Source organism: Rhinolophus ferrumequinum, unplaced genomic scaffold (genome assembly GCF_004115265.2).
Source record: "Rhinolophus ferrumequinum isolate MPI-CBG mRhiFer1 unplaced genomic scaffold, mRhiFer1_v1.p scaffold_109_arrow_ctg1, whole genome shotgun sequence".
NCBI classification, from domain to species: Eukaryota; Metazoa; Chordata; class Mammalia; order Chiroptera; family Rhinolophidae; genus Rhinolophus; species Rhinolophus ferrumequinum.
The window spans coordinates 1,039,669-1,064,014 of record NW_022680364.1 but is presented as its reverse complement, the minus strand read 5'-3'; the positions used below and the strand labels follow the sequence as shown (position 1 = coordinate 1,064,014).

Below are 24,346 nucleotides of genomic sequence, written 5' to 3'. Positions count from 1 at the left end.
AGCAAAGTTTGCTAGAGTTGGCTTAAAGTGAAATACTTTCTGAAAGACATCAGATTAACAAGTTTATTATTCAACCATAAATTTGATTTGTGTACTTCTCTTTGAAACTTGTGTTTGATTAGGAATAAATTTCATCCTGTATTTTGAAAAGTTAATGTGAGATGACTTGTTTACATTAAAGAATGCCATAGCTTTGTATTGATTAGAAATTACTTAGAAAGTACTTCACTTCATCTCTAAAAGGGGAATAATAACATCAGAAGAATTTTGAAAATGGTGCTTATCTTATTACTATTTTCAATATTCTTTCTGTGACTGTTTCTGTGACTGCTAAATTATAATTTAGCAGAGAAAAAAAATTTTTTTTTTTGCTTGATCACCTGTATCTGGGCAGAGAAATCAGGTTCTGAGGACAGAATGTATATGTAGAGAAAGGCATTATGCTATATTTGAGTAGGAGCCAGAGCGAAAATAGATGATAATATGGATACAAAAGTGTCCTAGCACTCATTGAAACGTGTTTTGTAGAAGAGTGGCTGAAATTAAATGGCAGCACATTCAGGAAGAAATTCGATTTTATTTAATGTTCCTAGGGATTGCGTTCTTTAAAAAAGTTGAGATTTGGAGAATTTATTGAACTTAATATGATTTCTACAAATAAGCACAAACTTTGACAAATACGCATTTAAAATTTGTGGAAACATGTATTACTTAGTCACTTGTTTTTATGAAGCAGTCTTTCTGTATCATAAAACAATTCTAAAATACTTAAGTGCAAGTTGGGACATCAAGTTGTTGATAATAACAATAAACAATGCCTGAAATTAGCCCACTCTGCATGGATTTGCAACAATATTTACAAGTTTTTGTAGTGCTAGGCCTGTGGTTGATGTTAGCAACCAAGAAGCGGCTGACAGACTCCTTTCATTTTTATTTCAGTGTCGTGCTGGTCATACTTTTCATAGCAATAACTAGGATTATAATCTAGGTCTAATTTTAGTAACATGTGTTATCTTTATAATGGTTCCTTGAGATTGCAAAAAGCTGTGTAGATATGTTACTTTAAATTCATTTGTTATTGCCCTAATGTTAAAGGCACAAGTTTTAAATATGCTTTCATTAACACATGCTTGTACCCTTGCAGTTCTCATGTTTAAGGACTTTCTTTTTAGATTGGTAAATGCAAGAAAATCTCAGTATGTTCTTGTAATTCCTTCTGTGACACCATTGACTTGACCTTTTGCTAATGGAGACAAGAAAATAAACAGATGTTGTGGTTATGGACAATACATTGTTAAAAAAGACACTGCTGAAGGGGTTTTGTTGCTTATGCTCTTTTGCTCTTTTGTAAAACTTTATTCCTGTAAAGAGTTCTCCTTTTTCTGTAAGCTAATTTTACAGTATGCAGTAAATGAGGCACTGCCTCTGAGAGGGTTAAACTCACCAGACCTGCTGTTAGTTTAGTGTATTTCAATTTAAACTTTTTGCTCCTAATTGTCGTACTGGCTGATGTCTTTGGAGCTACTCTACTGGAGTTACCATGATTAGAAAATGAATTTCTTTATTGGCACATGGAATTCTAAGGTAGAAAGCCATTAGGTTCTCTTTTTAAAAGGATGATAATTCCAACACGGAAGTTTTTCTCCTAACATTCTAGCGGTTTATTTTTCCTGAGTGTAAATGTCTTACTCCGGAACAGGGAAAATTAGCTTGTGTCCCCCTCCCCCCCCCCCCGCCCCCGCCCCCGCATACCTTTATGAACTGTCTTTACCCTTTTTCTGGTGAGTCTGTGTGGCTCCTATTTAATCATGATGAGTTGCAGGTGAATGATGCCACCCCTTTCATGCCTTCTGTCAGGGTCTAGTTCCTTCTTTAGTGTCGCCCCTCCTTCCCTGCAAGGGAGACCTGGGCCACAGAGTGCATTGTGTAACGCGGAGGACAATTGATATTTACTCGAATTTGAAAGCATGCTACTTAATTTGTAGTGGGAGTTTGATAATCATTGAGACAAGAGTCGTCACTGAAAATGTTCTTTATGAAATCTGATATGCAAAAGTCTTGGCTTAAAAACTGATAAATTAGGATGGCATTATATTTATTCGCGTGATAAAAATAAAATGCTCTCTTTTATTTACACAGACCATTTTAGTGACACTACAGCCAGAGGTTGCTTTAAAGGTATATCCTTATCATTAGGACCTTTAAAAAACTCCTCAGTGACTGTCCCATGCCTAAATAAGAAGCACCCAGGCCCCTGAACACAGCAGGCCTGGCCCCATGGGCCCTTGCCGTTTCTGCCTCCTCCTTGCTGGCAGGGAACGCAGGCCGCTGGCCCCCTCTCCCCTACCCCAACCCCAAAACCATGGTGTTGCCTTTGCTCTCTGTATTTTATTTGCCTGAAATTGAATAATGTCCTTTTTTTAAAAAACTTAACTCCTTAACCCGTCTTTATAAATGTATTTTCAGGAGTCCTCCAGAAATCCCTTCCTTCATTTCTAAGGTCTTGATGGGTGCTTCCCTGTGTCCATAGCACCCTAGACATAGCACCTAATTAATGAGGAAATTCCTTGTAGGCAAGATCCTTTTATGTTGTAACCTCTTTGCCCAGCCCAAGGCCAGGTACACAATAGAAGTTTAGTAAACTTTGTTCAACTAGAGAGATAAAGGCACACCTAAAGACACCTCCCACCTCAGTTTTTGAGAAATTATGTAAAGATCATACCTCTGCGTGCTTTCATAAACAAACAAGATTTTCACTAGAAAAGGGTACAACAGAAAGTGCATAAAAGTTGCATTTATAAAGTGTTAACTGACTTGATAGCTGCATCTTGTGTATACAGTACTGTTTCCGGTGGAGTAATTAACTATATGACCTAGATTATACTTTTGTTCAATCTTCAAAAATGTGCCCCCTTTGATAACAATACATTTCTTACCTTCTTTATTTTGCTTTAAAATTAATGCAAATTTTATTACCCCAAAACAAAGCAATTACAATCGGGAGATGTATTTTTAAACTTCAGTGGATCTCACCTCCCCCCATCGTCGCTGCAGGGCCTGGTTGGAGGTGGGCCCTTGAGAGGAAAGAATATGATTCATTCCTTCCTTGAGCACGTGTTTTTGATCAATCAGACACTAGCAGTACAATGATGAATGGTACCAGAGCTTTTCTCTAAAGCTGTGGTCTAGAAGAAATTAGGAAAGTGAATTGTTTTAAAGGAAAGAAAACTGGCATTTGGACTCGCCAAGCTTCTGTGCATGAAACTTCTTGATCTCTTGTCAACTCCACGCTTCCAGGAGCAAGCCTGTTATGATTGCACTTACTATAATACATTTTGTGGCAGGCACTCCTCATTTCCCTTCCCTGCATTATTTTTCTTTGTAGCACTTGTTGTTACATTATAACATGCCATGTAATTTGCGTATTTTATGTATTTTCTGTCTTATACTTGAATGTAAACTTGATGAGATCGAGGGTTTCTGTCTACTTTATTGATAGGAACCCAGACCTTAGAATGGTACATAGTATGCACTAAATAACTTATGAACAAATCCTAGGATTATGATGGTGAACAAAAGGGATAAATTGCCCACCTTTCTGGAGCTTGCTGTCCACTGAGACAGGTAGATGGTCACATACTCAGGTGTGAGAGTATGCGGTGCTGGGAGACCACTAGGCCTAAGAGATTAGGAGGTTTCCTTTCCTAAGGAAGGGTGGGTGGGAGACCGGGAGCCCTTCTAGGCCAAAAGGATAAGTATGCAAACACTCTGAGCTGAGGAGGGGCTGAGCACTTTGGAGGAGCTGATTTGAATGAAGCTGAGGAAGAAGGGCTGGGAGAGGCGGAGCTGGATCCCCTAGAGTCCTCCTGGATGCAGGAGGTCCTCGGAGATGAGTTTTGTTCTGTATCCTCAGAACAGTGTAGTGTTTTAAATAGGAGCGCTACATAGCCAGAATTGCCTTCTTTACGTGATAATTCTGCTTTATGGAGAGTGGCGTGGAGGGGAGGAATGAGCACATAGAGACGGGTATCACGTGGCCCCAACGTGGACAGCCCTGGTCTAATTGAGGAATAGCTTGCTCAGAGCCCTGCATTTGTATTACACATACTCATAGGTGTTAAAAAAATACTTTAAAAGTAGACCTTAAATCTGCTAGCATTTGTTGGTTGTTAAAATTGTTATTCCAGCTTTTATTAAGGCAGACTAATTAACAAGATTCCTTTTTTAGAAACCTGAAAAATGAGATCATTTTGTTTCCAGGATTCAAAAAGCTTTGTTTTATTGTCCAAGCTCAAAATACAGGAATAAAAACATAGTGACCAATTTGATAGAGCTTTATAAGTTGCCTCAATATTATCTCTCTGAACATGTTAAATGGTCCCTTTTCAAATATTTTTTTCTGAAAATATCAAGTCCTTTAAAAACTTTCTGAACATTTTTTTTCTTTCTCTTTGTTGGTTACATTATAGTGTCTGTTTCATTGTGGACATTTTACCATCTGTATAATTTCTGCCTTACCACTTACACGAAATTCCATACAGACTGTGTAGTACTGTAATCCATTGCTGCCTTGCTTATTACAACTCCACATAGTCGGAGATGATACCAGGAACCTTTAAAAGCAGACTTGAAGTTCCTGTGGAAAGTTACCTATTAAAAATCTAGACATTTGGAATGCAAAAGCATTTTTTTCTTGTGTTTTTAGCAGGTAAATAAAAACATGTAAATAATTGATAGTATGCTGGTTGTCATTTAGTGTGGAAGCTTAGTTTGAATCCTTTTTTGAATGAAACTTTCGTTGGCATTATTGTAAGGTCCATGTTCCTTTTTGACTAATATCTGTGTCTTCAGTGACACTTGCTATGTTTCTGGTTTCCCTTCAATGGGTCACTTGGAGTACAGGCCATTGTACAAATGAGTAATGATGAATCAGCAGTATTTGCTTCTTCACACTTTACATATCTAGGGAGGGGAAGGGCAATCAGTGAAGACCAAAGGACAAATGAGTAAGGCAGTTGACGGTAGTTGCTGTCTTGCCTGCACCCTTAGGTTTTCAAGGCTCCACCCCGTTTCTTTCATACGTTGATGAGTTTTCTTGTACTCTGCTGAAATCATGATCTTTCAGGGCTCAGTGCAGGAGAGTCAAAAACAGTGTGAAAGACTGGAAGGAGAATGGAATCACCAGAGAGTGCTTTGAGATCCTAAGTGACCATGAGTTTGAGTACTGAAGTCAAGCCCACAACTCTGGGCTTACTGTTCCTTTCAAGTTCAGAATATTGAAAGCGCGTTTGATTGTCATTGTGGAGGTTTTTAATGTGTATACTCAGTATAAGTTTTTGTAAACTCACGAGATTACAGCTCAAGATAAAAAGATCAGATGTTTTCCCAAAGTCATCATTTTGCCACAAATTGTATTACTAGGTAATTTTATGAGCAGGTGAACAAAAGCTGGATCATTAACTTGCAGTTTACAATTTGCTCTGTGGGGGTGAGATTAGGGAATTTTGTTGGTAATTTGTAAAGAATATGTTTATCAAATGTTTGATAATAACTAGCAATACATTTAGTCAGCCTTAATCCAGTTGCATGGAGTATTTTGTTTTTATCAGTTTATTTCTGTTTTTATCACCTGCCTGGAATTACAAGACCCAGAGGGAAACTTTTAATTCTTTTAGACTTTTCATGTAGTATTTGGTGTGAATGAAACAACACTTTGAAGTAGGACGTTCTCTGAGACTGAGTTTTGGTCTATATTATTTTAACAGATTTGATGACAAGTTTCTGAATATAATGGTCAGAAAAATAGTGTAATATTGCAGTTGTAGTCCTGGGATTTCAGAAACTCAAGCCCACAGAGGTAAAGTTAATTGGAAATCAGTTAGCTGGTGGCAGAGTGAAGACTGTAACCTTGGTGTCTTCTCCAAGTTCAGTTTTCTATTGCACTATAATCATGGAACTCACATAAAATACTTCTTAGGGTGTACTCTTAACAATGGACTTTCAAAAGAAAAGTTGAAATTGGTGAGAGTCTTAACTTATTGCTATAGACTTTAAGTCGGCATTTTACTGTGTGTGTGTGTATATATATATATATATATATGTATGTATTTTTTTAAAGCAGATTCTTAAAGCAGTTCTTCAACTGTGCTTTTTAAGCATTGAATTAAAGTATTTGTTCCAGGAAAATTAAGGGTTTTGTTTGCCATTTTAAATAGGTAATTTAACCTATTTAGTCCATTTAGGAAGGTGCTAACAGGTCTTCCAGCGTGTCTCATAGATTCAGACTGCGGTTATTACATGTTTTCTCTGAGAAATCTGCTAAGAGAAGTTCATGTCACCAGTGGTCCCTTCCTGAAGCTGTCATCCGTCAACCTCACAGCCACACAGGCCGAGCTCGGCACTCAGGCCTTGGCAGTCAGCATCTCTGTCCATGCTGTCACTTTTTTGTAGAGAGAGAAGTGACGCTGTGAGCACTGTGCCACTTCTCTGGGCCTTCCGTTTACCACCCTCCGCGACGACTTGCTGCTCGCTGCCAGCTGACTTCCCATGTGACAGCCTGTATCTCTCCTACAGAAGCCAGGAGCGCTGCAGGCTGCAATAGTTCTGCCCTAATAGTGTGTTGGCTTATAATTCACAGAACCCAAAGCCCTTGCCTTTTTTAATTTAATTTTATTTTTTTGTCATTTGCTCTTTGGAACACCTGTTTTACTATTTGGGAAACTGAGGCCTAGAGATAGTTTGCTTTATATCACGAAATGAGGGAAGAGCAGAAAATGGAATCCGTCTAGCTTCTCGCTTCCAAGTCTTTTGCAGATTGCACCACTGGAAAGCATGGATGTCCTAGTCCTATGTAGCAGCTCCAGGTAACTGGAAGAGGTGAGGGCTGGCCACACAGCATAGCTAAGCGTCAGGTATGCTGGCTTTTATCGGAACATTTTAATAGTAGTTTGTAAACTGCTGATCGTTGAGGCCCAGCGGATCTTACCTCAAGGCCAAACAGGAGCTTGGCATTTTTGGAGCTGATTCTGATAGTTTGCTTGGAACTTCCATGGAGGTGTTATTAGGATCACCGTTTGCTGAACTGTCATCCTAACTGGCGTAGGATTGTGATCCAGTTATTTATGAAGTGGAGATGTGTTATGCCTTTGGAATGTCAAATTCAAAGTCGTGTGTAGTTTTTCATTCATTACTGTAGAACTTTAATTCTCTTTTTAAACGTAGTACCACTTCTGTAAGGAACACTTCATCTTAGGGGTAGTCATTGGAGTTTTAATATTAACTGATTTGCACTGTCATCTTGGAAAAGGGAAAGTGCATTCAGTTGTCGCATCTAATTTTGAGGATTGTGGTTAGGTTCTGTGCTTGGACGCAGTGGGAGTTCATGGCTGTCCAGCTCTGGTCTGTCTCTCTCTAGTAGCAGTAGAGATTACTTTCACAGTAAAGATTATGTTTTTAAAAACGTGCTCTGTGCTGTACATGCCCTAAAAATGCCCATAACAGGTAAAATAGGAGTGTCACCTGCGTCACCACCTGGAGAGTGGGGAGTTGGAGTTAAATTCCTCTTTAGCCTCCTAGCCTAAGTCCATCACAGATGGGCTTGAGGGGTGGGGGGCCCTTGAACTTCTGAGGCAGTGTTTAACATTTTTCAGATATGTCTGTTTTTCCAGTGAAAAGGCTCCTAGCTTTCAGCAGATTTCAAAAGGATCTTTGACCTCTCCCTTCAGTACAAATAAGAGTTTTAGTGTGTGTTTGCCACTTAGGAACTTCTTGAATGATTTATTGTTATTTTGATGATGAAATACAATTTTTTAGTGTAGCCTTGACTTTATATTTAACTGTTGTATATGTTTAGATCCCAATGCACACTTACATATATGCATGCATGTGTGCATATACAGAAATCTAGAGACTATCTAAAATACAATGAAAATGAACTCCGAGCAGTTTTACCCTAACCTAAAAAGACTGCCTCCCCTCAGTAACACATTGTCTGCAAGATGCAGAGCAGACGCTCTCACCTGGATTCGTCACACTTTCTGAGCTTCATATTTTAAAGACTAGGAATTTCTTCCCACGTGCTTATTGCACAGAAGACAAAATTACTCAACGTGCATGTGCTGAGATTGTTAGGTACTGTTTGAGGATACAGTGGCTGAGAAGTAGGCAGGGTCCTGCCCTCGCAGTACCAGAGCCACAGGATCATTTGATATGCTGTGTCACTGGGTATGAAGGTTTTGGGACCCAGGCTGGGGCGGGGGGTGGGGGGGGGGCCCTGGGAATGACATCTCAGCTGGCCTTGCTTGTTGTCAGGGTGTTCCCAGAGCTGGCCCTCGGATGTAAGCTGAGAGGTGTTTCAGGAAGGTCATTCTGTGCAAGGATTGGTGGGGTTAAGGGGACTTAAGAAGTTGGGGTAGTAATTCAGAGATGATGGTTATCTGAGCAATTTAGACAATCCAGATGGGGAGATGCATGCCTATTTGAGAGGAAGAGGTTAGAAGTATATTTTTGCAGGTTTCTGGTTTGGGCAGCTGGTTTGGGCATGCTGTCTTTCCTTTAGATGGATTGATTGTCATTTTTTGCTCATTTATTTGTTTTAAAAGAGGAGTGGGGTGGGAATGAATTTGAGGAGTCTGTAGGTCAAAAAAATGTTCTCCAGGAATTTGCTTAGTTGCACTGATATTCAGCACCTGTGTGAACTGGAGCCGTGAAAAGCCAAGGATGGAAGAGCAGAATTGAGGCCCCAGGTGTGACGCTCTCTGGGTCTCAACCTGGGACTGTGAGCCCCTCTCGACTCTGTCTTTCTCTCTTCCTCCCAGTTGAGTTGTGCTGACTTGAGCTGGTTGAGCGTGTCCTCACACTTGCTCAGGCCAGGAATGCTCGGTAGTGTGGTTACACGATGTCACTGATACACGCTGATGCAGTGGTTGCATGCGCGTTACTCTCAGGAGAGTGGTTTCACAGCTTCGGAGTCTTGTCACAGGAAGTTCCTAGGAACACTGCTGTGGGATTCCGTATGCAGGTAAGGCGGCTCTGAAAAGCTAGGGGATGAGACAGTCAGGTGGTGTGATGGGGGAAGATGAAAGACTACCAGGCTGCCTGAGAGATGGCTTTTGTTGACAGGTGAGCAGCATTGGAAAGAGGCCATAGAAGGTGCCTCTGGAAACGCCTGTCAGACCGCAGAGTGAGTCAGTGCACCCCAAATCAGTAGAACAGGCTTGAAGCCAACTCGCCGAGCTGGGAAAACCGTCTCAGTAATATGCAGAAGGACGGAGCGGGATCACACCCGCCCAGTTCTTGCCTCTGCTGGCGGTCGGGACGAGACCCGTGGCTGTCAGCGCCTGTGGACCGGCCTGTGACCTCCTCTGCCAGCCTGTCATCTTCCTCCTTTTGTCTCAAGGCTTCTCTTCAACCTTCCAACCACCACTTTTGAGTTCAGTGAGCACCTTTGTCATTCTCTGTGTGTGCCTGTGGCAGTCTCAAAGTGTGGAGGAAACACCGAATGCCTGCATTGTTCTGGAGCTGCACAGCCTGAGTCGGAGGAAGCTCTCTGTCACCTGGCCTGCCACTTGTCTTCATTCTGAATATTTCTTTTCAAAGGTGCTAAAAATGCAGATCTGTTAGTGTGAACTGTCTGATCTGGAAGATTCAAATGCACTAATTTTCCATACTGTATTTTTGTTAGAATAATAGATTGTTCCAATTTTTAAATATTGGGGAATAGAAGCCTTATACCATTCAGATTATTCTTTAAGTATCAAAGTTGTACTTTATAAAGAAACAAAGTGAAAGTCTTAGGCGAAGCATTATGGTTCTGGTTCATTCCAGAAAGAGATAAGCCTGATTCCAGCCAGGAAAAAGGCCCACGTGGAGGAGCGTATACACAGTGGAAGAGGATTCAGTTATCAGCTTGTAGGATTGCCTGTTTCGATTTACTTTTACAGTTACTTTCAATCACACAGGGCAGCGGAGAGCATGGGAGTGCAGGGTGAGCAAGGAGGAGGAGAGCAGGCGGGTGTGAGTGAGCCTGTGCCGAGGCCCCAGACCCCCGCTGCAGGAGGAAGGCAGTTGGTAGAGGCCGGCCCGCTGCCTGCCCGATGGAGCAACAAGCAGGCCACTGGCAACCTGCGGAGGCACTGCATTGTCCTCGGAGAGGCTGCATCCTGCTGCAGGCCCCGCCTCTTGGTTTTGTCCTGGCCTGTCCCTGCTTCTCAGCAGCTCCCTACCGGCCCTCCCTTGTGGCTCTGTCTTTGGAGACAGCAAAGGCTGGGCATGTTAAACAGTGATGAGGAGGAAGTGCTTGGCAACACAGGACAAGAGGAGGGAATGGGATCCAGACCGCAGGTAATGGACCAGTGAACAGGTGTTTTTTCCCTCTGAACTCCTTTGATACAGAAACTGCTGAGAAAAACTCACTCATTTTCATGAAGTTTTTTTCAAGTTGTCTTATGTCCAGGCTGTGTTTGGGTCTCTTGCCTTGACTTGTGAGGGCTGGTTTTCAAGAGCTGTATAGGATTCTAATTGTTCAGGGCTGTTTCCATTTCTCCAAAGTGCTAGAAGTGTGTGTCTCTTAAGAATACTAGGTTCAAGAAAGGAAGAGTGCTTACTCATTAATGTCGGTCTTGAAATGAGGCATATCTTATCACCACTTATAAAGCTGTTTAGTGGCCTTTAATTTTTAAGGATGGGGGTTGCGTGTCCAGTAGTAGGAGTTCGGGAACCCTGGAGGGCTCTGGCCGGGATTGAGGAAGACAGGTGCTGCATTTCCCAGGTCTGTCCCATCAAACAGCAGCGCTCACTGCGGGAGAGCCCTTTGCACTGTCTTCATGACTCAGCTGAGCTTCGCTGGCCTTTACCTGGGGAAACAGTCCACATTCCAGATGTTCTTGCTGCGTTTGATTAATATAGATGAGAAGTGCCTTTGCCCTCGCAAAGCTTTTATGGAACATACTTGAAAATGGCATGTTGGTAGGAGTTAAAGAAGGTGGTCTGTTACAGGATGAAGTGAAAATATGCTATCGGTCAGGTGTGCAGTTGTTTTTACTGAATACATTTATATGTAGTTCCAGGACTTCTGTTTCCCACCTCTAGTTCTGGTCCCTTGCTGCCCTCCTAGGGATACGTGTGCCCAATCTCAGCGGCACAGGGTGAAAGCAAAGCGGCTTTAAGCTGCTTCCTAGCTGTGGCACTGCCATTCATTGGAATGTAGAGTTCTAAGTTGACTTCATCACCCCATCTTACTCTAAGTATTATGTGCTGGCTTTCAACTGAAAAACTGTAGTTACCTGAAAAAAAGTGCAATAGAATGTGATTGGCAGTCCTTGAAGAAAGGAAGGATTCGTTAGAAGGGTGAGGTGAAGAATTGGACAATGTACTATATGCGGAGTTCTTTTTTGAAGAGAACTTCTGGTCTCTTAAGGCTTTTGTGGTATTGATTCTGACGGCTTGGTACAGGTATATATATGCTAATGCTATATTTGGCCATCAGCAATTTGTTTTCATATGTAAATGAGAAAAAGTGAAGAAACTGACCCAGGCAGCCTTGCGCTCTCTCCAAAAGGTGATACTACCTCTGAGATGTCAGCAGGAAGTTGTTTTCTCTCTACTCTGGACTCGAGATACATTTTGTTTGCCATCGAGGGCTGTTAGTGTGTGGCTAAGAAAAGAGATGGTATAAAAAGGAGAAGTACAGCAGGAAGTGCCTTTGCTGCAAGTGAGAAGACTTGGGGGCGGGAGTGAGGGGACCTCACTAAGGCAAGAAAGATCTGGCTCTGGGCGTGGCATGCTGCTGCCTGGCTTGTCATTTCCAACATGGGAAGTAGTTCTTAATCAAAAAATGGTGATTAAACAGACAAATGGGGGTCAGAATACATTCTAAACAGGCTGTACTCAGGACGATTAGCTTTTCAGCTGTGTAGCTGAACATTTTTGTTAAAAGTACGTATTTCTTGTATTTTACTCCTTCCGTTTTAGGTTAAACGGGGTAGAGGTGCTGCACTGTATTCTGTGCAGTCTGCAGGTTTGGGCCGAGCGCTTCCCAGTGGTGTTCAGGAAGGCGTGCGAATTAGCTAAGTGTGTCCTCTGTAAAGATCCACCTAAGGTGGTCGTTAGTCATTACCATTTCCATTGCTTCTCCCTCAGGTGGAAAAGTATGGCTGCTTCAGGGGGTGCTCTTCTCCTGGAAAAGGAATCACTGGTGATGAGAGCAAGCAATTATACTTTGAGGGCAGAAAGGCTGTCTCTATGGATGTGAGTCCCTACTCCTCTTTGCACTTAGTTTTACAAAGTAACCATTACAGCTGAATGCAAAGTAAGAGATAGGGTCTTTGATCTTCATATTGTTTCACTGTTTCAAATGACATTTCATTTAGGCTTCTTTCTAACCAAGTACTAGAGTGGTTGGCCATTCCTCAGAGGTTTCGTGGGTGAAATGCTTCTCTCCTAGCCAGAGGGTTAATGAGGCGATCTAAGCTCTGTGTTTTGTATTTTAATAAGAATTGTAGCTAAAATGATTTTCCAAAGAATTGCCCTCTCCAAGGCAAGATAATGTCTTAAACCAATTATAAGTCGTCTTAAAGGTGGAAGGGACCTTTCTCAGGTGAACATGTATAAAAGGGAATTTAAAGAATTAATCTTGAAGTTTATTGGCAGCATCTGCTTAGGAGTGTTTCTGTACTGGGTGCCAGTTTAGATGTGTAATTAAACAACTGAGATTGGATTCCTTTCTTTCATTCGTCAGTGTTTTTGAGTGACATATTTACTCTGAGAAGACTCAGTGGAAAGAATGGACTATCATAGAGAGATTGAATCTTAAAAACAAAGAGCTGGAATAACATCTGGAGACAGCCATTTACTGCTGTGTAAATATCCCCTTTTCAAGCCTACAGATTCAGTTGATATACGGGTGACCCTTGAACAACCCGGTTTTGAACTGCACGAGTCCACTTCTGCACTGTTTTTTCAATAAATTGTCGGCCCTCAGCATCTGTGGGTTTAACCAACCTTGGATTGAAAACATTATTTTCTCATATTCCCAACCGTGGATGGCAAATACTCTTCTGGATTCACGGTTGGTTGAATCTGCTGATGCCAAGCGCTGGCTGTTGGATTTTCCAAGGGCTATCCTTGGATTTTTGGCTGCGCAGATGTCGGCTCTCCAACCCCAGCCTTGTTCAAGGTCAACTGTATAATCTGTGTAAGGTGCTGCGGAAGGTACCCAGATTGCTCTGGCCTGAGGTGCTCACAGATTACTGTGCTGTGAGACAGGTATGCGTTGGGATATGAGAGTTTGCTGACAGCTCCGCGATGCGCAGGGATCCAACAAGCAGACAGGCACATGAATGGGGAACTGTAATTCCCATTCATTAAGAAAAGTTGCTGTTATGAACATGTCCTTCCAACTCCAGAATGCTATGATTTTGTGCTTTAATGATTTGATTTAGCTTCTTTGATCATCTTTGTTTTATCCAATGGATTTATTTAATTTCACAGGTCTGGAAGGTAATATTTAGACATTAAAAGTAACAAATTTTCACTTTTCTAATTGATTCTCAAAAGAGACTGTAGAATACTTAATTTGGGCGGTCTCTATCTTTAGTTTTCCATTTTTAGTCAAACTGTTTACTTATCTAGTTGAATGTTCATTCACTGTTTTTTGTAAGATGACCCTACTAGTTAGGCTGGAGTTCTTAGAACACGAGTGTGTGCTAGCATCTTGTACTGTCCATCTCCTTTGCTCGCGCTTTGTCCCATAACTCAGAGATCCAATTCTGGTCTCTTCTGATCCAGAGACAAATAAATGATTTGTTTCCACAATACCCTTTTGTACCAAGAAAAGGAATTTCATGCTGTTTAGAAGAATTATATACTTTGTTTGAGAAATTTCTGAAACTATGATTCTATCATTGTTATTTGAAAATTCATTGAAGTATGCCAGGCACATGTATGAAAATAAGGCTCTTAACCTCTAATAACCTTGAGTAGTTTACAGTCAGACGTAATGATGGAGAAATGAGGCATTAGTTGGTTTTGTCGTCGTGCATACATCATAGAGTGTACTTACACAAATCTAGAAGGTATAGCCTACTACACACCTAGATTGTATAGTTTAGCCTGTTACTATACTGAGTACTGTAGGCTATTGTAGCACAGTGATGAGTATTTGTGTATCTAAACATAGAAAAGGTACAGTGCAAATACAGTGTAAAAGGTAGTGTGTGTGGGCGTGTGTGTTCAGGTTGGAGAGATGGGGGAGGGCCATGGAGGAAGGCACCCTTGAGAGAGAGTAGTAATTAGGAGGGGGGGGAGGAAGGGAAGGAAGGGAAGGGGAGAGAAAGGGCCAGCAGAGATTTAAAAAGACCAGAGAGATCAAGCTTGAGATGAAAAATAATAAAAGGCAGAGGGGGAGGAGGGAGAGAAGGGCAGTAGGGCTGGGAGGAGAGGGGTGGAGTAACTAAGGGGCGGGAAATGAGTTTGCTCGTGCCTGTGTGCGTGTGTGCAGGAGCTGGTGTGGGCCGACTCCTCCCCAGACTCTCCCTTCCCGCCCCCCCCCCCCACAACTCGGCCCCAGGCAGTGGGTGGGCGCAGGGTAGGTAGACAGCAGGCTGAGCCTCCTGGTCTATATAAACCCGAGCTAGCAGTAAATTCAGCATCTTGCGTAGTCAGGTCCAGGCTTTTCTTTAAACATCGCAAACAAACTTTTTGTGAAATGCACTACAGTCTTACGGGACTGGATGGTTGACTGGGCCGTCTGTAGGCGACGCGGTGCCTGGCAGTGCTTTCTGGGTTGTTTCCACTTGCTGGCTGTTACTATAATGTTGCCGTGAGTATTTACGTACAAGCTGAGATGTGTGTTTGCAGATGTGGTGGAGCTACGTGTTTTCAGTTCTCTTGGGAATGTGCTAAGAGTGGGGTATATGCCTAGGAGTGGAATTGCTGGGTCACGTGGTAACCCTTATGTTTAACATTTTGAAATTGTTTACCAAAGTGGAGGTGCCATTTTACGTTCCCGCCATCCATGTACGAAGATTCCAGTTTCTGCACATCCTCGCCAACACTTGTTGACTTTTTTATTTTAGCCATCCCAGTGGATGTGAGGTAGTATCCTGTGTTCTGATTTGCGTTTTCCTAATGATTAGTGGTGTTGAGCATCTTTTCATGTGCTTGTTGGCCATTTGCATGTCTAGGGAAATGTCTGTTCAGACTCTGCGCATTTTTAATTTGTCTCTTATTAACTGAGTTTTAGGAATTCTTTATTCTAGCTACGTGTTCCTTATCACATATAATTTGCAAATATTTTTTCCCATTCTGTGGGTTATCTTTTCACTTTATTGATGTGTGCTTTGAAGCAAAAAAGTTTTTAATCTTGATAAAGACCAGTTTATTTTTTCTTTTGTTCCCTCTGCTTTTGGTGTCCTAAGAAACAGTTGCTTGATTCAAGCTCACAAAGATTTACTGTAATGTTTTCTTCTGAGTTTTGTAGTTTTAGCTCTTGCTTTTAGGTGTTTGAACTAGAGTGAGATATAGGGGTCCAGCTTCATTCTTTAGCATATGGATGTCCCGATGTCCCAGCGCTGTTTGTTGAAAAGACTATCCCTTCCCCCATTGAATGGTCTTGGCGCCCATTTGAAAATTGCTTGACCGTAAAGGTAAGGGTTTATGTCTGGATTCTCAGGTCGGTCCCACTGAGCTCTGTGTCTGTGCCAGCACCACGCTGTGTTGATTGCTGTAGTTTTGTGGTAAGTTTGAAATTAGGAAGTGTGACTCCTCCAGCTTTGTTCTTTTTGAGACTCTTTCGGCTGTTCTGGGTCCTTTGCATTTGCCATAGGAATTTCGGATGACTTCCAGAGGCAGGTGGACTTCTGTAGGGGTTGCATTGAGGCTGTGGACCCAGCTGGGGAGGGTTGCTCCGTCAGAATAGAAGCATGTCTCCCTGTCCCCTGTCCACACGCACTGGCTGTCTTATCTGTCAGAGCTAGTTTTGCCTTATGTCAGCAGTTCTCAAATATTTTGGTCTTAGGACCTCTTTACACTTTTAAACATACAGGATCCCAAAGAGCTTTTGTTTATATGGCTTGTTTCTAAAAATTAAGGCTCAGAAATTTAAAAAATATAGTTTTCTTTATTAACAAACCCTTTACATGTTAGTATAAATAGCATTGTTTATGAAAAGATGGTCATCTTTTCTAAAACAAAAAGTAATTTAATGGGGTGAGTGGCGTTTTATATTTTTGGAAATCCCCTTATGTTTGATTTAATAGAAGCTCAGCTGGATTCTTACTGCTTCTGCATTTGATCTGTTATTTTGGTTGAAGTAGGAGAAGGAAATTTGGTCTCACGCGAATACGTAGTTGGAAAAGTGAGTATTTTAAGAGTCTTTTCATATAACCTTGAATATTCTTTGATACTGGATCAAAACTCCACTGCACTTCTGTGAGGCATGAAGGAGAGTGAAAAATGCAAATGACATCTTACCATTGTTATGAAAATCATTTTGACCTCTCGGACCCCAGAAAGGGACCCCTGACTCAGCCCAGACCACACTTTGAGTCCCCCCACCCCAAGAATAAGACTGTGTAGTGTAGTTTCACAAGAAAATGTGATGACTGAATGACAGTTGTAGTGTTTGTATTAATAAACATCTGGGAAGGGACTTGGATGCTTTTGTTGCTGGGTCAGTGCCGGCTCCTGGCTCTTCTCTAGGAAACACACCGCAGGGTCTAAAGGGTTATGGGGCTGCTTAGGAGACATGGTGTCAGCAAGCTGGATGAGTTTTAAGTATGTGTGATTATAAAAGTAGTAAGTTATTCAAAAAGTTGAGAATACAGGAATAAAACAAAGTGAAACACTATCCTTGCGTTTTCGTGCTTACACATTGTTAGTCATGTGGTGTGTTTCCTTCTAGTTTCATTTGCTTTTAAATAGTCACAAAGTTGTGTGACGTTTTAAAACATAATTCTAATTATGCTGTCTACAGTTTTGCATCCTGCTTTTTTTGCTTTATGTAATTTTGTGAATATTTTAAATAATTATAATATATTCCATCAGTTTTTTCTTTTCTGTAGTTAGATGTTTTTCTTTTTTAATGTGCTAAAGCTTCCTTGAACATTGTTCATAAAATGGTTTTCATAGTTTTGATAGAAGTAAATATGTGAAGTTTTAGATGTGTATTGATACTATATCCTAGTTAGATTTTCCTTTTTACCTTTATTACGGAAAATTTTAATGACAAAAGTAGAGAGGCTAGTACAGCAATCCTTAATGTACCCATCATTTACTCTCAGCTGCCATCAACTTGCTGCCTTCTTGTATTTTTGTTTCTTCTCTTTCCTTACACTTATAAAAATTAGCATATTTTAAAGCAAATTCCAGATATATAATTTTACCTGTAGTCTTTAGATAAGACCTTAAAAATAAACAGCCATAGCACCTTAATTGCACTCAACAAATTTAATACTTGTTCTATAATATCCTTTATTACCTAGGCATCATTTAATTTTTCCTGTCAAAAGTATCATTTTAAGCTTAATTTATTTGAATTTGGATGCAGATACAGTTCTCACATTACATAAGGTTATTTTGATTAAAGCTTTTGCCTGTTGTAGAAATACAGCTCTCCCTCATTTTTCCGTGTCTCACATTTGCTGTAGAAATGAAGTCGTCTGTCTTGTAGAATGCCCCATGTTTTGAATTGAGCTAATAGCTTTGTGTTGGTGTTATTTAACATGTGTTGTCCCAGAATTTCTTTTAAATTGGGAGTCAGGTCTAAAGGTTTGATTAAATAAGGTTCTTTTTTTGGCAAGACTACTCCATAGATGGTACACTGTCATCCCATCAGAAGAGTGTACTCCCTCGTTCCACATTAAGTGGTAAGACTGAAAAGTATCTTCAGTCAACAGCCATCTGACCCAGCCAGTGTGAGGTCCCACTGGATCTGCTCACCTAATTTTAGCAGAGCTCAGGGAGCAGCACCTTTGTTATTTCATTAGATGTTGTGATGTTTTGATTTTCTAATTCTGTCATTCACGGTCCACTTACTAATTGTGGTTTCTGTGTAGAGAACAAGTTGCCTCGATCAGCTATTTGGTTATGCTGAAATAGTCATCCAGGAGAGGCAGGCTAATTACTATTTCCCTTTAGTAATCTTCAGAAAAATGATTGGTGTCAACAGCCTCCAGAGGTGACCACTGTGGTGGCGGTGCTTTGACTGTCATGGACGTTTACATGTTTGTGTCCATTCTTTCTGATCCTCACATTGTCCTTCTTTTGCCAGCAGGAGCCGCACCCCCTTCCTTTACTGTTGCTCCTGCGACATGACCGCAGGAGTCTTTGATAGCGACCTTGCTTTCTTGCTGAGGTGTCCCATGTGTCCCAGGTGTTCAGCTCAAATTGAGCAACACTCTACACAAGAATTCAGCACTCTTGGACAGTGTGGATGAAAGATGAGAGAAGAATGAGGAGCTGTCACAATTTGGAGGAGACTAAAGAGAGGTGACAACTAAATGCAGTGTGGGGGCCTAGATTGGATTCTGGAATAGAAAGAGGACGTTAGTAGAAAAACTGGTGAAAGCCAAAGAAAATCTATAGCGTAATTTAAAAAGTGACATATCTTTAATAAAAACACCACCAACAACAGATTATTTGTTTTACTTAGCTTATTTGATTTTACGTTTGTATCTTTTTTATGCTGAAAAATCTGAGTACCTAACATTAATGTAATTCTTTATCCTATTATAATGTGTATAACATATAAATTAAAATCGTTTCAAAATAATGCCATTATTTACCCCTGAAGAATACTCCTACCGAATACATTTCAAGGTTTCTTGGTACATTTTTAGGCTCTTGTATGCAAATGCTGTCTTAAAATCACTTAAAATAGTTATTTGAATAGTCATGGCACCATCTTGACATACAGTTGAGTTTGAGATTGATTATATTTGTAAGGATTGCTTTGAATGTTTAGAAAGACCTTAATAAATATCTAATTATGAAACACATTTCTGATATATGGAAAAGAATTATTTAGATTCAGAGCTAAGAGAACTCTACTCTCCCAAGGATTTAATAAGCTCGATCAAACTTCTTTCAGGGTGGCTTTGACAGTGAGATGAGAAATGTGCTGCAAGTCCAGGGACCACTAGACAGGAGGAGGGTCCTTTGTGTCCTCTCTGCTTTTTCTTGGGGAGAGAGAGGAAATCAAATCAGGGAGGAGACTGCTTGTTCAGCTCATGAATGCTCCGTGCAGGCTGCCTCTGCGCCTCCTGTTTCTAAACGCCAGGCCTTGGGTCAGGAAGTATTGTGGGCTTCGGCGGCACATTTCCCATGACATATTCCACCTGGCAACCTGCAGACCTGCTTTTTGGCCCTGCCAGGAAGCAGTCGTTTAAGTCTCAAAATGATTTTGCTCTCTTGAACAAGTAATGAAAAGTTACCGTTATTTATTGGAAGGATTGTCAGCACTTGCAGCATCATACTTTAAATCTTATTTTAGATTTAGACATCTGATAATAAAGTCTAATTTTAATGCTTCGTGTCTGCTGTACTACTTAAAGGGGGTAACTATCAATAACCCTTTCTGTCGGCAAGCTTGCTGGGTGTAGGGCTTTTTTGAAAAGCTGTATGTATGTCAGCTCAGTAGTTAAGAGGCACAGTGGTGTGATGTGACAATGACTTGTTTACGGACAGGATGCACAGGATGTCCAGTTATGGACAGGATGTGTCAGATCAGGACCACTGAGATGCTGCCCTGGTTACTTACCTTTGCAGCCTTGTATGAAAGAGCATTCACATAGCACGGTGGACAGGACCGCTCCTCACCCCACACCTTCTCCCGGAGGCCGGTCGTGGACCCTTGCAGTTCTGCCTCACATACTATCTTGAGGAAAACTCCAGACATTGTGTTATGTCCCCATGAATATTTTACCATGCAGCTCTAAAAGGCAGCGTCTCTTTTCTTATTAAACATAACCACAATATCATTATCACATCTAAGAAAATATAGTAACTGTTTAATATCATCAAATATCCCGTCAGTATCACTTCCCCGATTATTTTTTGTGTTCATTTGTTTGGATCATATAAAGCCATGTAAACCAAATAAAGCGATAGTTTGGCCAGTTTGTGTCTTGCCTCACTCACTTCATGTGGAAGAAGCCAGGCTGCTTGTCCAGTAGTTGCCCACGTCGCAGAACCTGTGCGTTCCTGTGTTTGCCCTAAGTCTGTAGTAAGTTCACGTCCTGGCTTTGCTGCTCTTTTGCGACACCACTCCCTCTCTGGTGCTGCTGTTTCCATCAGGAGAGGCATCGAGTCTAAGTGTCTGAAAAAGTACAGATAGCATCTATAATAAAGGGCCCTTCTAGCTGTTTTTTTTTTCCCTTTTGGCTATAATATCTTGTTTTCAACCAAAACGTTTTTTTCTTTGAGAATATTGAAATTAAATCTACAAGTTAATGGTGGTAGAAGCACCTACAGTACCACCTTCTGTGACTTGTCAGTCTGAGTACCAACCTGTGTCTTATTTTCTAGATTTGATGGTTTTGTGAGAATTGATGTTGGTTTCTATTACAACTTAACATATTTGTCATGTACCCTACATTTTGGAAAAAACCTATGTGAGACGGATTCAATTTGTTTCAGTCATTAGTGGTTCATCAGGAGTGGTTTGCATTTCCAAACCTGTCTTACAGCATTGGAGGGATTTTGTGCCTTTGTGATTGATGATACACATGACAATTGGTGAGATTGCCTTTGATCATCGATTATTTCATTAACAAGCGTTTTGAGAGTTTATCAAAAGCAGGTTATTGAGAAGAAGGGACATCATCATAGCAACTAAAAATCTACATGGTTACCTAGTGAGACAAAAATAGCCAGCTTTTACATTTCCGTATCAGGCGCTTGGATACTGTGTTTCAGAAGAGCCTGAAAAGATACTGGGTTAAATGCAGGTTTTCATCTTGGTGTGAAGCAGGGTACCTTGCATGGCACCTGGGTGTCCAGGAATTCTGCTTCTGACACTCCTAATGCAGAATCAGGATAACAGTCACCCTCCCGACCCAGAGTAGATTCGCCAGCCCTTTGGGAGAACAAATGAGATGTTTCCAGGAAGTTGAGCAGAGGTGCCTTTGCTGTAGCTGCTCTGCAGAGGCAGCTGGTTTCCGTTTCTGTGGTTCAGGATTGTGCAGGGATTCCTTTTTAACCAATTAGTGTTTATTTCTCCTGAGACCTGTTGTCCTGGAACAAAATGAAACTAATGAGGCTGGTCAAAAACTATATGTATAAATTGGGATTCATCAAATTCCAAATTGGAGTTCTATTAATTTTAATTTTCTGTTTTTAAAATATGAGTTCTGGGCATGCGCGGTTTATGTGTGTTGGTTTCCAAGTCTTAACGTGTTCTCACGGTCACCAATTTACGTGAAGAACCTTGTTAAACAAGGTATTTCTTGGGTACGGAAGGTCTAAGTTATGGGCACATGTCTCTAAACTACTTCGACTCCAGAGGAATAAACACGTGTCCTGGAAAACCTGAGGATTCTAAGACTTCTTAGGAATTTCATTTTAAGACTCTGCACTCCGCGTTACCAATTTACTGTCTTTTGTCATTTTACAGCACCTTACAGTTGACATTACACTTCTCCCCGTGGAGCCACAAAGTAAACAGCTCATGACTTCTGATCAGGACGCTAAGGTTGTGGCTGAACCGCAGGGCCAGAGAGTCCAGGAAGGGAAAGACAGCGCTCATCTGGTGAGTGTGTCCGGGGCGGCGGGCGGCGGGCGGCGGGGCGGCGTGCGGCGGGGCGGCGAGCGGCGGGCGGCGGGCGGCGGGCGGCGGGGCGGCGGGGCGGCGGGGCGGCGGGGCGGCGGGCGGCGTGCGGCGGGCGGCGGGCGGCGGGGCGGCGGGCGGCGGGCGGCGGGCGGCGGGCGGCGGCGGCGCGTCTCCCCTTCTGAGAACAGTCTCCATGGGACTAAAGAAGGAGACCAGAGCCGCACACTAGCGTGTCTCACAACCTAGATTCAGGTGTTACGTTCTGGAAAAACTGATGTGTAGGGTTGAGTACTAGGTGATAAAGAAAAAAAATGGCAGTTACTTAATAGCTCTAGATACTTAAAGCTTGGGATTTTAAATCACCAAGAAGATAATGATTTTTAAATACTCTTAAAACATTACAATCATTGTAGTGATATGTATTTAAATAATTAATTAGGGTTAATAGAAACGTTTGACTGCTTTTGTTTATTCTAAGATTTTATCATGTTAATGTTTAAAAGTTTCTCAATGGCTTTCGGAAAAGTAGATTTTCTTAATTTTCAACATTGAAACTATTAATACAAGTAGTTTTACTTATGGTATTCAGTCAGAATTTCAAAATATTTTAAATTTCAAAGCTCCTACATAGCTCTGAATATCTTACTGAATTTCCTTTGTCACGTAAAAACGTGCTTTTCTCAGTGGGTTTTGTTTTGCTCAATTACTGTGGTTTGAAAATATGTTTCTTTACGTTGCAATGATGGTGTGTTTGATGTTTTCAATTTTACAGATGAATGGTCCCATATCTCAAACCACTTCTGAGACAAGCTCCATCCCAGCTTTGAGTCAGGTAATTCAGTTCTGAGATAAATCACAGCAAAGGCTCACATATATCTCCTTACAACAAGTATTGTAGAACAATTAGAAAATGTTGGTGTTTCCTGGAAGGGGCGCGGCCAGCGGGGTCCAGTGGGTGTCAGTGTGGCATGTCCTCTGGCGTGTGTGTGTGTGTGTGTGTGTGTGTGTGTGTTTCTGTTTCTGCAGACAGCACTGTGCCTTGTGATGCCTTTGCTGTCAGATAGGCATCACAGTGTTTTAATGGTTCACTGATAATCTTGTGTGTATAGGATTCGCTTTATGTGTTGATAGCCTGTGTTTTTTAGAGCACACAAGTCATAGTAAGCAATAAGAAAATTGGCTTCACATTTTAGCCGTGATTAATGAAAGAAGGAAATGGAGATCTGTTGGTTTTAAATCTTGGTTTACACTATTTGCATCTGTGAATGTCGTGTACTTGGACCCACTCCAGATTTAGCTTGACAATCTTGTTAAGTGATCTTGCAAATCCTACACAAAATTAAAAACTAAATATTTATTTATTTTATATTTATTTTTAACTTTTTTTGGGGGGGGGATATTGGGGAAAAATGTGTTTCTCCAGGGCCCATCAGCTCCAAGTCGTCGTCCTTCAATCTAGTTGTGCGGGGCGCAGCTCAGCTCCAAGTCCAGTCACCGTTTTCAATCTTAGTTGCAGTGGGCGCAGACCATCATCCCATGCGGGAATCGAACTGGCAACCTTGTTGAACACTCGCAGACTAACCAACTGAGCCATCCGGCCGCCCCAAACTAAATCTTTTTTTAAAGTAAAAGTGAAATTTTAAAAGTAATCTCACAAAATTTACAGTAGGCCTGCTCTATCCACCCAAATTATGAGCAGTTCATGTAGAATTAAAGGAGGGGATTGGATTATTGATCTTCTTTTAGTGAGGAAGAATTTTAAAAAACGAAAGACCCCTCCAAACCACTGTATTTCATTGTTGTTATTCTATTATGTTTGTAGGGATTTTTTTTGCCTATTGTATTTTACATTGATTTTTTAAAATGAATTTTACAATATTTTAAGTAATTTAAAATCCAAATATAAGACCTTCAGCAGTCTAGGTTTTAGATTCTGTGCAAGCGGGTTTGGAGTTGGGGGGGTCGGAGGGGTTTGCTTGTTTTTTACATTTCTTTGTGGGTGAGAATTATAAGACCTATCTAGAAAAGAAGGGAAACACTTGAGCCTGAATTCAATATTTCACTTCTGTGGAGAGTTTGCCACCAGTGCTACCTACATGCGTTTTCTTTTTTATTTTTAAAAAGAGTCAACATCCTATGACAGAGTCTTATGCGGCGCGTGCTTTGTCCAGCCTCGCTCCTCAGTGCTCTAGTGTCCCCGGCAGACCACACCTCTGACCAGGTTTTGTAAGTTGGGGAATGTAGCATTTACCAGTTTTACAGGGTGTTGCACACCTTAGGTTTTCATTGGATTGTTAAATACTTAAGCCGGAAGTTTCCGTAAGAGACTGTCTTGGCTCACAACATGTATGACCTTTAAAACTGTATTTATAACAAGTTTAAACAGCTTTGCAAAAAATAAAAGTCTTTACTTAAAGAGTACACACTTTTGATGTACTTGTAATCAGTGTACATATCGACCTCGTTTTTTCTACATCGCATGATTCTGTCTACACACCTTGGACTTGCTCTGTGGTGTTTTCGTATGTTGATAAGCCATTATATCTTTAGCCTTTTGGTTTTTGGGGACATTTGAATTGT

General features: G+C 41.2%; 1 protein-coding gene across 3 annotated transcripts in view; it reads left to right on the top strand.

Moving 5' to 3' along the window:
- Positions 1-24,346, top strand: part of LARP4B (La ribonucleoprotein 4B) — a 69,521-nt gene that overhangs the window by 1,313 nt on the left and 43,862 nt on the right. For 2 of the 3 annotated variants that reach the window (XM_033102139.1, XM_033102138.1), the window contains 2 exons: positions 21,611-21,745; positions 22,539-22,598. In XM_033102139.1, the coding sequence (XP_032958030.1) occupies positions 21,665-21,745; positions 22,539-22,598 (141 nt within the window). In that variant the 5' untranslated portion in view covers positions 21,611-21,664. Of the gene's footprint in view, positions 1-18,346; positions 18,487-21,610; positions 21,746-22,538; positions 22,599-24,346 lie in introns of those variants that run through there. The other variant, XM_033102141.1, reaches the window with a different exon arrangement.